This window comes from Phyllostomus discolor, chromosome 10, assembly GCF_004126475.2.
Source record: "Phyllostomus discolor isolate MPI-MPIP mPhyDis1 chromosome 10, mPhyDis1.pri.v3, whole genome shotgun sequence".
Classification (NCBI taxonomy): Eukaryota; Metazoa; Chordata; class Mammalia; order Chiroptera; family Phyllostomidae; genus Phyllostomus; species Phyllostomus discolor.
The window spans coordinates 89,236,874-89,253,181 of NC_040912.2; the positions used below are offsets into that span (position 1 = coordinate 89,236,874).

General features: G+C 44.4%; 1 protein-coding gene across 1 annotated transcript in view; it reads left to right on the plus strand.

Moving 5' to 3' along the window:
• The window catches only part of CNTNAP2 (contactin associated protein 2), a 1,722,722-nt gene that overhangs the window by 1,096,367 nt on the left and 610,047 nt on the right, over window positions 1-16,308 (plus strand). The window contains exon 13 of the mRNA XM_028525626.2: window positions 4,846-5,046. Within this exon, the coding sequence (XP_028381427.1) occupies window positions 4,846-5,046 (201 nt within the window). The remainder of the gene's footprint in view (window positions 1-4,845; window positions 5,047-16,308) is intronic.

Sequence of the window (16,308 nt, forward strand, 5' to 3'; positions counted from 1 at the left end):
TTTGTACGTTGGTCATGCCCATCTGGTAAGTTTTAATATACCCTTTTAAATTTAGGTAGTTCATAATATAATATTCTTTTCTTCTTAAAGATTATTTCAGATTTAACATGACTAAAGGTGTAAAGAGCTCTCAGATTGAGAAGCTGGGCATTAGCACTGCAGTGATATTGTTTGAAAAGCAAAAACACTAAAATGCACACTCAGATGTATAGGACACAAATGTTTCCACTGGACTCTGTGCCGATTGGCCTTTTGTTAAAATATGGGGTCTGTCCGGAGAAAGTCCAGCCATGGTTAATAGAAGAAGAATGGTTTGCCTAACATCAGTGTAACCTGGCAGCCAAGGAGAGTGGACTGGAATGCACATGTGTGAACAATGACGACTTCACTGTACTACTCAGTAGGGGCTGTAGATGCCACTGAGTGAGCATGTGTGCCATGTGGCTGTTGCATTCAAAATGACTAAGCAAGTAGAACAGCCAATCTGCAACAAATTTTGCGTTAAGCTTAAACGTTCCTCCACAGAACTATTCAGATGATTCAGAAGGCCACAACGATGGGCAACTGGTGATTGGCAGTTTCATCATGACAATGCACCCACTCATGCATCATGTCTCATGCAAAGGTTTTGGTGAAACATCAAATCACCCTGGTGACTCAGCCCCTCTACAGCCCAGATTTGTTGCCCTGAGATTTCTGACTTTTCCCAAAACTAAAATCACATTTGAAAGGGAAGAGATTTCAGACCATCAGTGAGATTCAGGAAAATACAATGGGGCAGCTGATGACAATTGGGAGAACTGTGTGAGGTCCCGAGGTACCCACTTTGAAGGGGACTGAGGCATCATTGTCCTATGTATAATATTTCTTGTATCTTATATTTTCTCCAATAAATGTGTCTACTTTTCATAATACCTGGCTGGATACTTTCTGAACAGGCCTCGCACAGTACATATAGACCTGCTCCATACTGTGAACCTCAGGTTGTGTATGGATAACATGAGAAAGAGCCAGCGAACAGCATGGACATGATTAGAAACTGGTGCTATCCTGGGAGGAGTTATTCTTTGCTTTTTGCCCCCTGGTCATTTTCTAGCCGTGCAAGGACTTGAGCTCTGGTGAAGTGAGTTAGTTGACAGTGACAGACAGGATAAGGACACGGAGTCCCTGGCAGAGGTAGCAGAGGGCCTTTGTAATGTACTCATGTCAACATAACTAAACTGGATAACCTGGAAGACCCTATTATTGCCGAGAAGAGAGGCACATGCACAGCATGCTCCATCTGAGTCCCAGGATTTGAAGCACATAAAGTCCGCTGTATTTAAAACAATATACAATGCGACAGTTTTTAAACATGCGATTGCATGAGACAGATACCAAACCCTCTGTAACTACAAAGGGCATTTTCATAACACTCTAATCCAAAGAGAGTGTTTGAAATCTGCTTTGTCAGTCACTTCCTTATGAAAATGGAATAGTGGCAGAAACTTTGAATTTGGCATGCTCAGTAGTTTCTGTTTGCATTATATCTGATAATGCATATCATATAAGCACGCGGTGAATATGGAAATAAGGTTCTTAATTTTTCCACGATGATACTAGAAAGGAAAAATCTATACACCATAACCACCTTCTTTCTTCTAGATGTTGGATACTTGCAAAATTGTTAACATCCATTTGTAACCTAAAATTTAATGGCTCCAAAGGCATCATTTCAATGTGTAATATGCAGGCATTAAAAAATAATTTGAAAGATGCATCAGTAGTAATTGTTTTATGCCATCAATCAGAGCTTACGTGTTACTTTTTATAATGCCCTGACACACCAATGTTTTAAATGTTTGTGAAGATATGTGTGTATTTTTTCAAACTTGTCTAATGTAGACTTTTATTTATGCAAAGAAAAGTACGTCAGGTTAGAAGGTAAAGCTCCAAACCCCCCAGCGCCAATAGCTTCCCGTGTTACTTGAGCTCACCGCCCACCCACCCTCATCACATCTCCCGCCTCCACACCTGCCGCCTTTCCTGCCTCACCCCCGGGCCTCCCCCTCGGCCCGGATGATACCAGGAATGTTCCAGAGTGGGAGTGTTCACACCTGCATTCCCTCTGCCTGGAGTCCTTTTCTCCGCTCACATGGCTGGCTGAATAATGACCTTATTTATTTAAATGGGACATTTCTTCTGTATTTAAAAATGCAGTCCGCATACACATGGTTGGTTCTTCCTTTCCCTGATTTAGTTTTTCTCCTCGCCATTATCACTTGCTAAATATATATATATTATACATATATACACACACACATATAGAACTTTAGTTTTTTGCTTATTGTTTTGCCCCCCTAGAATGCAAGAATGTAAGCCGCAAAATGTAGGAATGCTTTTCCTCTCTGGTTTCCCCAGGGCCGAGGGCCCCGCCTGTCATGGAGCAGGGACTCGGCAGGGGACGAATGAGGGGCTGTGAGGCGAACACAGCAACCCCCAACAGCAGGGGTTTGAGCTGCGTGGGTTCCTTTGTACTTGGAGTTTTTCCAGCAGATGCTGGAACTGCATTTTCTCTCGCGTATGATTTGTAATAACCCTTGCTTTTCTCTAGCTTCCTTTCTTGTTAAGGATACTGTCTAGAATACATGTAACATGCACAGTAGGTGTTCATCGGATGTTTTGTGTTACCAGTGAGACTTCTGGTCCACAGTAGGCTGTTGGTAGTTAAGTCTGGGGGGTGTCAAAGTTAGACACAGACTCGTGACTGTGCAGGGGTCAACACCCCTGACCCCCGTGCTGGCTGAGGGCCGGCTCCGTAAAGGCGTGGGTGCAGAAGTGTGTGTGGTGAGGCTCTGGGGGCAGAGTTGGGGGCCAAGAAGGCACTAAGACCAAAGTATTAGAAACTTATCAATGTTCACAAATCGGTTAATGTCTTTACAGTTATTGACAGAGAACGTAAATGGATGACCATTTTTGTTTTATTTGCTCAATTATGGTTTCCCTTTATGAACGTTATTTTGTATATATTAAAAAAGGGGGCTCATTCTCCTTTAAAGAAGGGTCAGATTAGAATGCTAGTCCATCATGAGTTGCAGAAAGAGAGTTTTGAAATAGTGCTCCACAGCAAGGTTACTGGTAAGGATTTTAAAAAAAAAAAGAAGTAGAAATTGAGACTTGGAGGATTCAATGCCAAAGGCTGGTTGTAACAGAAAAGAGATACAATTAACCCAATTTAACGAGTGGGTCTTTAATGAGGTGATGGTAAATCTGCGGGCCTGAATACAAATGACTACCAGTTTGTTTTCCGAACCGTGTCAGAAAGCGACAGAACTACAAAAGTGCATTACAGCTTCTTGGCTGAAGCAGGGGAGCCAAAGGAAGGCCATACTGAGCAGGCCAGGCACGAAACAGCAAAAGGAATTATCCTACAGAAAATGCGTTAGCATGAAGGCACCATGACAGAAGTGGTTGTGACTGGTTTTAACCGGAAAGGGTTATAGAGGCAGGAGGTCACAGGTAAAGGGACAGGACTGCTCAGAGGAATCTAAGAGGAGGCTTGTCGACAGTCTGTCAGGAACCTCATGGCAGAGCCAGACTTGAACCAAAGCGATTTTAAGAAGTTCCTGTATCAAGTGTTCGTATTGTTTATTTTTTGTTAATTCATTCTATTCAACTAATATTTTTGAGGGTCTTGGACGTACTAATCACTGTACGTACTAATCTAAACACTATACACACAGCATTGAAAACAATCCCTGCTTCCTTTCCTTCTAATGTGGGGAGACAGACAGGAAACACTAAATGATGCACTACGTCAGAGGTGAATGCTACGGAGAGAAACCACAGGACAGGGAGGTGGAGAGCAGCTGGCACGTGGGCGGGGCTGGGAGCGAGGGAAAGGTTGATTGATTGGAGCAGAGATGACAAGAGGGAAGGTCTTGAGGATGTCGAGGATGGACCAAGTGCGGAGGCTCCAGGAGGGGCCCGCATTGGAGGAAGGAGTGCACCGAGGTCAGTGAGGCTGCAGCCGGAGGAGGCAGAGGGAGTTGAGCAGGGCGGGAGGGAGGCACCACAGGAGGGGTCAGAGCATGGAGGGCCTGCAGCTACTGTCACCCCCTAGACTTGCACTCTGAGCAAAACCGGGTGCCTGAGAGGGCTTTGAGCAGAGTACCAGAATCATGGCCGCAGAGCGATGCTTCCAGTTCAGACGTGTGCAAGATTTTCCTTTAGCCACATCAATCTTACACCTGCCTCCCCTTTTCACCCACTGGCTTTTCCAGCGCCCAGAACACGGAGATAATTACTCTCGGGCCTTATCTCGCCTGCGTGGAGCGTTTCAGTGACCGACAACGCAGTGTCTCTTTTTGCAGGAAAGGTCAGGTCGAAATGAACGCTTGTTGACGGGATGAGGACGCATATCCCAATTAGAGCAAACAGCACGCACGGAGGTCCAGAGGCTGAGAGAGCAGAGTTAGCTTTGGAAGGAGCAAAGTGCGGTTCCACCCAAGGAGCGATGGGTCCCAGGGTCCGGAGGAACCGGAACACAGTAGGGCTCACTTCCCACGCCAGTGACGTTAGAGCGTCAAGTGAACACTCAGGCCGTGCGTTTCTATTTCCAGGACGTAGCGTGTGTTTATTTTTCATAAAAGAAGACTCCTTTTCTCTTTGTCTCTGTAAGCAGGACTTAGGTGTGAGACAAGGGTAGTGGTCACTTTAAGAATCAGTACCCTTAACTCTCTTCTGCATCAGTGCAGGGGAAAAAAAAAAAAAACCACCAGTGAACAGGTAGCTCAATTATCTTCTGGTGTGGGGGAAGCATTTGCACACTAACGGGCTGCCGTTGTGGCGTTTTTCTCCCCGCAGAGGACAAAGTGTGGACCATCGTGTCTCACGACCTGCAGATGCAGACCACGGTGCCGGGCCACAGCCCCGAAAAGTACTCGGTGACGCAGCTGGCGTACAGCGCCTCCATGGACCAGATCAGCGCCATCACCAGCAGCGCCGAGTACTGCGAGCAGTACGTCTCCTACTTCTGCAAGATGTCCAGGTTGTTGAACACCCCAGGTAGGTGAGACGGCCACGCGCCTTTCAATGACCGCCGCGGCCGGTGCTTGGAACGGCTGCAGCCGGCCAACAGGTGCGGCTCGTTAGCACCGAGCCCAGTCTGGAGAGCGCAGGCAGCGGTGAAAAAGTTAAATAGAATTATTGGCTTGTTTTCTGGGAAGGCAGCTAAGGAAGTATGATTTTTTAAAAAAAAATAATAATCTCCATTGTTTTGAACTTAGAGATTTTCGATTTTATGCACAGGTGGACAGATGTATGTGTGTGAGTGGAGCTGCTTTGGGTAAAAGTTTATGAGACTCCTTGGGAACGTCCAAGGATTCCGTCTGGGATCTCAGAGTCTTTGGTGTACACGTGAAAGCGTGCTACAGGCGTGCTGCAGGTGAGCATGCAGGGTAGCGACGGCACTGGGAGCCCTTTGTCATCTGTGGTCATTGAACAGCACCTGTGCATCTCAAGAAATCCGCTGTTAGCCTTGCTTCTGGGTGTGTGTGTGTGTGTGAGAGAGAGAGAGAGAGAGAGTGTGTGTGTGTGTGTGTTAAGGTTAGAGCAAAGAGATATTCTGGAAATATCTTTACCCCAAGAGCCATCTGCTCTGGGCCGGAAAACTCAGTGTCCCAGCCCATGGCGCAGCGGGGAATAGAGGTCACACTTGGAGTCAGAGAAAGAGTCGCTCAGGCTCCCCCCTTCCCAGTGGTGGGACTTCAGGGGATTTCATTGACCTCACGCGTCCGCATTCAGCATCTTTTCAGTCGACTAGGAATCAGAATGCCTCTTTCAGGGTGATTATGAGAATTGAAACAGGTGATATTTGCTTGCTCATTGCGGGGCTCAGTGCACTTAAGGACTTAATAAATCACACATAGTATATTGATTATTTGTTTAATATTAAGCAACTTTGGAAGTGGCATTATGTCAGAGATCAGTGGACTGCTTGATGGTCAAAATCACGTTGTATCGGAGCCGGTGCTGTAGCTTACAGAGAAGAGTTATAAGCAACACAGTTCGTGATATAAGGAAGACTTGAGTGTTGTTTTGTGTACAAAGCCTTGTGCTAAGATTACAGACGCGTGTAACCTACGGGCTCCAAGAAAGCAAACTCTGAAAACGACGAACATGATCGGTTTGGGCGATTAGAGATGCTGCTATTTGGAGAAAGAGGCAACTGCCGCTGGGAGGTGGACGGGATGCTTCGTTAAAGAGGCAGGGAGGCTCGGGGTGGGAGAAGGAGGGAGAGCAGACGTCCGGAAGGCAGAGCACCGGTGGCCCTGCAGGCCACGGTGGGACGGCATTCAGCAGAAGTGGAGCCCGTGTGGAAGCGCAGTAGCGAACAGGTGGCAGGGCAAAACCGGAAGGCAGTGAGTACCCTGCTGCAGAGTCCGCGCTCCCTCCTGAAGAAGGCCCGGGCGTCTCGGGCTTCCACGGGCATTAGCGCAACCTGGGGCAAGGAATGAAACAAAGTGCTGGGTCCTGTCCCCACGTTTCTCCAGTTCCATGGGCTGGAGCTGCGACGTGTGGGTTTGCATTTGTCACACGTGCGAGGGGATGACTTGTGTGCCCCCCAAATTCATACACTGAGGCCCTAACTCCCAATGTGACTATATTAGCAATAGGGCTTTCAGGAGATCCTTAAACATGAAGTCATGAGTCTGGGTTCCTCGTCGGATTGGATGGGTGGCCCTATAGAAAGGGGATGAGTGAGTTTTCTCTCTGTCCACCCTGTACGGACACAGTGAGAAGGCCAGGAGGAGAGCTCTCATTAGAAACCAAACTGGCCAGCACCTTGATCTTGAACTTCCAGCCCGCAGATCTGTTAGAAAATAAATGACTGTTATTTAAGCCGGAGCCCGCGGTGTTTCGTGCCGACAGCACGAGCAGACTGATACACTGAGTTCCCAAGGGATGCTGATGTTGCTGCAGTAGCGACTAGTTTTTGAGGCGCACAGCTGTGGGTGGTGGGAAACGTTTCAGGTCCCCACGGCCGACTGTCTTCCCAGCCACCCTCCCTTACCAAAGCCGTTTTGACTGCTGCCTGTTTCCAGCGCTCAGAAAAGTCAGCCGAGGACTGTGAAACCCCAGGGCACTTGGCAGAAGGGATGAATCTCATCAGCCTGTCCACACTCAGTTTCGTGAGTGAGGGACCTCCCTTGATGGAGGTCCGTTCCAAGATTGCTGTCACTTTGCCTCCAACTCTGGGGAGAGGAGGAAGATAAGGGGAAATTGCTGACCAGAAAAACAGCCTGATACCATCTGCTTTATCTTCTCCCATTCTTCTATTAAACTCCCAAGTCAGCCCTCACTTTTCCAGTTTTGGTCTGGTGGCTAAAAAGCACAAGGCACCTTTCAAATGGGTTTAACGTACAGTCAGGCACCTGGAGAATGAGGTTGGAGGTAAGAAAAGCAATTTGCTTTTAATGCTTTGGTGTTGAAGTTCATAACTCTCTTCCCTCGTTGAGACCCTCCGTCCCTGCCCTCAGCCACGCAGCAGCCTCATACACTATTGCCTCATTTTCAAAAGCTTCAAAACCCGGCATTCCCAAACCTCAGAAGAGCAGGGTACATTTCTTTTTAAACAATGCTTCACGTACATTTCTAATAATAAGCTAAACACAACTTAAGCTTCCAGACACCTTTTCAGGGAAAGAACTACTCTGTTGAAATTAAGACTGAATTGTTCATCTGCACGATAAACACTCTTTGCTTCGTGTGCCCAGACATTCAGATACGTGTCTCTAGATAGTTGAAGATGACTGTTATCCTTGATAAATTTACCTCGACAATCGGTTTATCATATGCTTCTTGACTTTTTGGACACCCATGTATCAAATTTTCACTCACATGGCATCGGTACCTAATAAATAGTGATTGGAGTGAAGTGAAAACTAGATGGTTTTAAGTAGGACCTCATCAGAGCTTCAGGCAGTCGCTTTTCCACAAGCATGGACGCTGCGTGAGTGTTTTCAGGAGGCTTGTCAAATGCTCCTTGCCAGAACTCTTGAGTGGAGAGAACTGAGTCGGGGCCCTGGAAAGTCTGTTTTCATCCAACACCCCTGGGTAGTTCTCTGAGCACACTGACTGACAAACTCTGCCTCTTGCTTCTGGCCTGAACGTTCCTCACGTTCAGATTGCTGGGTGTCAGTCCTCGGGGTGGGGGAAGATTACAAGGAATGTTAGAACTTGTCCAACCAATTGCAATAAAACAGCTTACATAATTGCCTGTTCCTTCGGCTAACATAAATGGACATAGTAGTATTTTTAAATCTTTGTCATAGACCAATCTCTAAGTAATGTCCGGTGGATTGCAGCCTGCCCTTCCGGTCATTTTTCACCCTCCAGACTTCCCTGCTCCAGGCTAACCGGCCTGCAGAACAGCTGAGGCAAGGGAAAGGACTGGATGCTACAGTGGGTTTTCCCGTGTTACTACATTCTGTCCATGTCCAAATAAGAAAGAACACAATTTAATAAAAAAAAATTTTTATTTGCTGTTTTAGGAAGCTGATGTTGTAATTCGGTTTTTTTTCCCCTCTTCTTGGTAACATTGAATTTTAAATATCCATTTACTCACTCTTAACTAAGACTGAATTATATGGAACTTCTGTAGTAGTACTTGTGACATCTGTTTGAATACAAAGTATATTCATTATAGTCATGGCAATTAAAACAAATATCAAATGAGTTTGTAATAGCTGTGCACTTAAAATGTTATTCTTTTTTTTTAAAGAGTCTTACCCAAAGATTTCACTTGGGACTCTGTAGTTTCTAATGATACTTATGATAAAGAGTTGATTCTTTATGCATATAGACCTTATTTTTTATTTTGATAGATGTTTGGTAGTACCATCTCATTAACTAACAAATGTAGAATTACTCAATACTGGTTTCTAATAATTTTTACCAAGGATAGTAATATGACTTATAATGTTATCTCTTCTTTCTATTACTACAAAGTTTAAAAACAGAATCTATCTTTAAGGTAATGATTTTGCCATTCTTTATGGTCACCTCTATTCATGCAATGTGGTTATTAATTCCGTTTTCTTAGCCAACTTTATAAAGCACATAGAAACAATTCAGAGTTATTTTATTTCATAGAAGAACCTGTTTGGAATGAAGCATACTAATTTGGGAATGAGGAAATTATTTCTACCCAGAGAAAGCCATTAATGGCTATCTAAAACCCCCCTAAAATTTACCATGTTACATTTATATCCCCAGAACTGCAAATGTAATAATATCTGAACTGATGAGAGGCAAGAATCATTAAACAATAAAATCTACTTCTGAAACAAATACCCAAGAATTTCAATTTGATAAATCAGACACCAAGAGAAAGTTTCATTAGATTCCATTGGGAGAAGTCTCAGTCAATAATCCGAATGCTTTCAGATGGCCAGAATGTTCCTCTGTGTCTCAGCAAGACCCACAGCCTGCTCTGAGAGTGCTTCCGTGGGTCCCTTCACAGGCACCGCAGTCATGTACTTATTTCGCAGATCATTACTGCTTAAGAATCTTCTGCTGAAGTACTTGTTCCCTACATATATAAAGATTTATTTAATTGTGGCGGCATAAAGTTTATCTTTCCTGTTTTCTGATGATACTTACCGTTGTTTTCATTGTTTTTCAGTGTTTCATTTCTTTTAATTTCTCAGTGCAGTCTAGTTCCCATAAGTCATAGTTTTATTGCTTCTTTTGTTGAAAGAAGCAATGTAAATTATCCATCCTTTGGGGTAGTTTACTATTAGATTTTTGTGTCTGTTGAAAAAGAGTTATGTTCACAATTTTTGCCTGTAAAGTAAGCTGTGTAAAATTCAATATACTTCCATGATAATAAACTTTGATTTAGAGGCATCTAAAAGACAGGAAAACGTGACTCTGGCATTATAATTTATAACCCTTTTGTAGAAAAAAATTCTAAACTTTGGTAAAGTGAATTTTCCAAGTTTGTGCTATGCATTATAAGAAACCATGGTATTTAACTTTGGAAATGGCATAGATAAACACATAGCCTGAATGCAACTAAAGATTAGCATTTTCAATAAATGAGATTTATTGTGACTAATTAGTCACACTGAATATTATTGTATACTTAATTAGTATACAAACCCAAAGATTAACCATTTATCCAATTAATTATTGTGTTAAGTAATTGTACTAAAATTGGATGATGCACTTAAATGGAACAAGCAAGGAAGATAGTCAAACTAAAAGGTAAAATTAGAAAATGAAATCTGGTATTACCTCACACCTAGACAACTAGAATTTCCATAGAAGATACTGTCATTAGAAGGGACAGCATGGTCACAGGGAGAACAGTTAAAGGCTCTTTTACATTATGGGTAGGAGGCGACGAAAGAATTAACTGGAATCATGGATGAGATACGCAGTCAACCTGTAAATATTTATTGCTTCTTGTGTATCAGAAACTGTGATGTAGATGCTGAGATATGAAGGATTTATATGAGCTAACTAAAAAGAAAAGAGGAGTGGGGGAGATTCTCGGTGAGAAATGCCAGAATGCGCAGTGACTCTAGGACGGAGGTCAGGGAACACAGCGCTCGGAGCGACAGGGAGAGGTCGGAACGGCTGGCGTGGGAAGTGCGAGGGAGACAGGGGGAAGGAGACGGAGGAGATCAACCCAGGGTCTCTGCGTGAGGTTAGGGGCCTCACTTCACCTCAGGGGAAGGGCAGAGGAATGACTCGGAGTGGGGGGGATTCTGGCTGTCGATACAGAGGGTAGGATGGAGGAGAGGAAGAGCTGTGTGAAGAGACCATCGACACACGTCTGTCTCAGTATAGATGAGACCAGATGGCCCGCAGGTTCACCGGGAGGACAGATTCCCATTTTCAAGTTCAGGTGTAGCATCAACAGGATCCGTGATGGTTTATGTATGGAGTAACGTGAGGGAAGGGGAAAATGCAATCTTCCCATGCACGCAGGGGTCAAGATCGAGTGCATGGCTGTGAGCAGTGGTAGCGCCTCCATAAGGTGACTCAGAGAGTTCGGGGGGAGCAAGGCAAGGACACAGAAGGAAAGGAACCAGGAATATGAGGAAGCGATTGAAGGAGCCCTGGCTGGTGCGGCTCAGTTGGTCGTGTGTCGACCTATACACGTCATACAGAGGTTCAGTCCCTCCCTGGTCAGGGCGCATACCATGGTTGCGGGTTTGATACCAGCCGGAGCATGTATGGGAGGCAACCAGTCGATGTTCCTCTCTCATATCAATGTTCCTCTCTCTGCTTTCTCTTTCCCTCTCTCTCAAAAAAAATTACATATATATGTGTATACACACACACACACACACACACACACACACACATATATTTTAAGTGATTGAAGGAAGGAACATAGCCAACAAAAAGAACTTAAAAGCAGTGATCAGAGCAGTAGGAAGAGAATCAAATTAGGAAAGTCTTACAATGGGGAAGGTAAGGGAAATAAGTGTTTAACAATAAGCAAACAAGTAAAACACACACACACACACACACACACACACAAAAGAAAACCAAGATGTCATCAATGGTGAGAAAGCTCAGACAGGAAGCCAGTGCCTGGCTTTGGCCTTGGAAGGCCACTGGTGGGGTCTGGTGGGCGGAGCCACTGAGGAACGAATGGGAAACGGAAACTGTACGTGATGGTTTTCAAACAGTTGGATGCTAACGGAGGCTGGACGCAGAATGGCTGTGTAGTCGGAAGGCGGAGCCGAGGCAAGGGCTTGGGATTGTGGGTATTCATAAGGTTCGTAAGTGGGGGGTGCAGTGGAGAGGATGAGGTTAAAGATATAAGACAGAACTGGAATAGAAAAAGCCCCAGGAGAGAGAAAGAGTACGGAATTTGCCTTGGTGGGGGGGAAAAAAGAAAAAAGAAAAAAACCAAGCCTTGCTCTTCTGAAGAGGGAGATAAAGGGCACAGACTTTCATTAAATTCTATTGACCAATACCATTCTTGACATTTTATCTCATTTAACTCTCAAAGTTATGCAAAGTAGATTTTATTATCTCCATTTTGCAAGATAGAGCTCAGAGAGGGGAATCAATTCCCTGAAGGTCATTGTGGCTGGGAGTGGGGAAGCCGGATTCAAATGCTCGCCCATGTTTGGTGAACCTTTCTGAGAAACCGCGCCTGCCGGTCAGCAGAGGGAGGCCCTGCTGACCCCGGGCCTGGAGGGCCTGTACCCACCCACCTCTTCAACATTTTCCCTCGGGTCACTCCTTTTTTCCCCCAGTCTATAATTAGAAATGCTCTTAGCCAAGTGACCTTTGGCCAAGTCTGATGAATAAATTAAGCTACAGGTAAAATGTGTTGAGGATAGCTTGACTTCTCCTAAACCAGCACTGCGTTTCATACTGCCAACTTTTGGAGCGTTTGGGGGAGACTTTGAAAGACGTTGACTTTCTGTAAATGCGGTGATGACTTCATTTATTTCTGCCATCTTGTTCAGGGAATGCCTGTGTGTGTAGCTTAGTCCGGGTAGTGACTACAGTAGGAAGGAATGGAAGCACCGCAGCAGGCCTACACCCCTGTAGCGTTTGGAATTTGTCTCCTCCTGTACGTAAATCAGAAATTAAAAATAAATTTATTGTTGTTCAAGTACAATTGTCTCCATTTCCCCCACCACTCCCCCCGTGCCCCACCCATCCCCACCTCCCACCCTTGATCCTACCCCCCTTTGGCTTTGTCCACGTGTCCTTTATACAGGCTCCTTGATGACCCTTCCCTCCTTCCCCCCCATTACCCCCTCCCACCTCCCCTCTGTCAGTTTGTTCTCAATTTCAATCTCTGGCTATATTTTATTGTTTGTTTTATTGATTAAGTTCCACTTATAGGTGAGATCATATAAGAAATATTTTCTTTAAAATTAGCCACTGTAATGACAGCCTAAAGTGAGGACATACTTAATTGATCAGATTTTGTAAATTGTGTTTAAAAATGCCTCTCCTAAACAGGATACTTAAGGAAAAAAATCAATGTTTTACTATACAAATCTATAGGAAATATCTAGAATATTATTAACTGTTATTCAGAAAACATTTAGTGAATACAGAATACTTTTCTATATGCCTTGAGAATACAAAAAAAAAGGCAAAGATTACTTTTTACTTAGTATTTGCCTTTAAAAACAGGCTGAAACTTTTTAATAATGAAAAGTCACTTTGTATATAACCTTTATAAAAACTGAAGTGATTTTACTGGTACATCTTGGGTAAAAGATGGAACACATTTAGAATTCATAGTGACTTCTAAAAATGTTGGTATGCGTATTTCGCCTTGGGCCCTCCCTCCTCCCTCTTTGCAAAGGTTACATCTTGGGGGAAGATTGGGAGTCTGGGGGACCCTAGGAATGGGAGCAGATAGGGGTTCAGGGTTCTGTGGGCTAATGTATCAGTCAGGTTCAACCAGAGAAACAGAACCAGTGAAAGACACATCTTGAGAGGTTTATTGCATAGCATTGGTTCCTGCCGTTGTACATACGGTGTGGCTAAGCAAGCTCAAAATCAGGGCCCGCTGTCAGGCAGGGCAGGCTGGCACCCACAGAATGCAGCCCAGAGCGAATTTCTTCAAGAAATCTCACCTTCACCTGTGTGGCCTTTTCACTGATCGAACCCAGCCCATCCAGATCACCTGGCACAATCGCTCTCACTGAGCAGTGAATTGCAAAAGGCCTTGCAAGACATCTATACGACACCTGCACGGCATCACCTACATCTCTGTCTGACTGCGTTGACTCACTGGGCCCTGTAGTCTTGCTGAATCAACACCTAAAACTGACCGTCACAACCAGTATTTTTTTAAAAGAACAACTGGGCGATCCTAGAGCAGCCATGCCTCATTCCCTCCACTGTCCCACCCATGCCTCCCTTGGTCGGCACAGACAGGTGAGCTCAGCCTGCTAAAGGTACCGAGGGCTCCTTCCTTCTCATTTCTCTTCCTTGCTGGTGTCACACTGCCCAGTAAAATGTCATTTCATATGGTTGTAGCAATGGCAATTTGAATGAATTGAGAAGATCAACTTTACTCGGGAGCATAAGTCAAAGACATAGATTTTCCTTTGTTGTTTAAAAAAAACGTAGATACCTTTATTCCTCATTTTAACCACGAGGGCCTGTAGCCACCAGACTCAGTCGTTGCTGGTACAGAGCTCTGCCCGAAGGGAACCATCCCCATGGACCCAAACAAGACCACCCTTGTCCGCAACCTTAGGGAGGCTGCAGAATACACAGTTCTGTTGCCCCGTCACCATTATTTTGCAGGGTTTTTTACCCTTATAATTGAATCAAATCCCATCACCGTGCAAAGCAAAGGTATAGTTAACGAAGCTCACAGAAATCAGGTTGAAAGGACTCATTTTTATAGAATGGCAAACAAATGAAATAACACATACATTGTATTTCAAGGCCTGTATGTTTTCCAAGATGTTATTTTCCCACCAGTGAAGGATAAAACCTCTCTAAAACCCTGAGTCACCAGTGGCCCCTGGAGTCTGTTACCCCGTTGTGTTTGCTTGTGACTCACCAAAACCAGCCTCTGGCTGGGTGGTTTGTGTGCCACTCAGTAATTCTGTGAAGTGTTAGTGGGCGAGGCATGCCATAGGTACATCAACCTTTGTCCCACATCCTAAACTCTCTGAAAGAAAATGATGGCTTTTGTTCCCTTGGTATTGGACCTGGAGTTCAGGTTAAATACACCATCTTCTGTATAGTTAGAAATAATACTTACAAAATCATTATCTCCCAGTTAGCTTATGATATTTGCTTATGAAATGGAGGGGAAATGGCATTAATATTCAGTGCCTACTATGGGCATTTACATATATTGGCCCATTCAGTCCACCCCCCAAACTTTGTAAGTTATACATCACTATTTCCAATTTTTAACTAAAGAAACTTAACTTCAGAAGGGTTAATTAATGCACAAAAGGAAAAAAATAACAGTAAATTCTATGTTGAGAGTCCAAAGATTAAAATCTAGGTGTATATGCCTCTAGAACTCAGGCATTTTTAAAAATATTTTATTTATTTACTTTTAGACAGAGGGAAAAGGAGGAAGAGGAGCATCAGTGTGTGGTTGCCTCTTGCTCACCCCCTAGTGGGGACCTAGCCCCCAAACCAGGCATGTGCCCTGCCTAGGAATTGAACCAGTAACTCTTTGGTTTGCAGGCCAGCACTCAATTCACTGAGCCACACCAGCCAGGGCAGAACTCATGCATTTTTGACCAAATGTTTAAAAAGGGAGGAGGAAAGGGAGGGAAAGAGACAGGAAGGGAGAAATGGAGGAAGGGAGGGAGAGAAAGAGAGAAAATGGGGTCACCTAATAAGCTAATCAGTTGGCAAATTTTTCTTTTCTTCTCTTTCATTTTTCTAGACTGCAGAATTACTATGTGCTTCCAGCATAACTACAAATGAAGGCTGAAGCATTTTAGTTAAGCAGCAGGCCTGAAGAGATTTTTTTTATAAAAGCTTCATTTTGAAATCTTACCTCCCCCTCCTCAATATTCCCAGTTGGGCCCTAACAAGTATATTAAAAACTATGGTTCAGTTGACAGTATTTTTGGAACCATATTGAAAAACATTTGATGTGAAAAAAATAAAAAAACAGGCCTTTTTTTAGTAGAGAGCTTGACTTTCCTGTTTTGTTTTTTTTTTAATGCCAAGGTATTTCAAATAGAGCAGGTACATTGAACACTGATGAAGTAGGAAAATGTTGCAAAAGGTTATCCACTTCTTTTCAGACATTAGATATGGAACAAAATGTTGATGTTTTCTTTTTTTAAAATCTTTTCAGGAGAAACTTGCTTATCTAAGCCTGATGCATGCAACCTGCCCAGTGTCGCCTTCCTGCCTTATCAGTCCGCTGTGGACATCTGTCCGGAGACCCTGTTAGAAAGAGGGAGGGAGGAGGGCTGCCAGTGGGTGGCAGTGCCCCGGGGGCGCGCACGGAACACCGACACCTTGATACCTCTGGAGACTTATTCTCTTGGGAGACGGCATTGTGTTCTGTCGAAAGAATGAAGTAACCCTCGAGTGGGAAGCGGAGAGGCCAGGGAGAAGTGACTCCACACCGGGTACCGGGAGGGAGGGGCCATAGCCTGCAGACGTGGTGCGGGGAGGGGGAGGGGCTGGCGGGAGGGAGAGGCCCGAAGGAGCACGGAAAGACGGAGCCGATGCAGCAGGACTGCCCAGCCAGACTGTTGATTCCATTTAGTATCTCATAATTTTTATAGGAATCCTATTAACCTCCTTAGCCCAAATATTAAAGTCAATTCACCT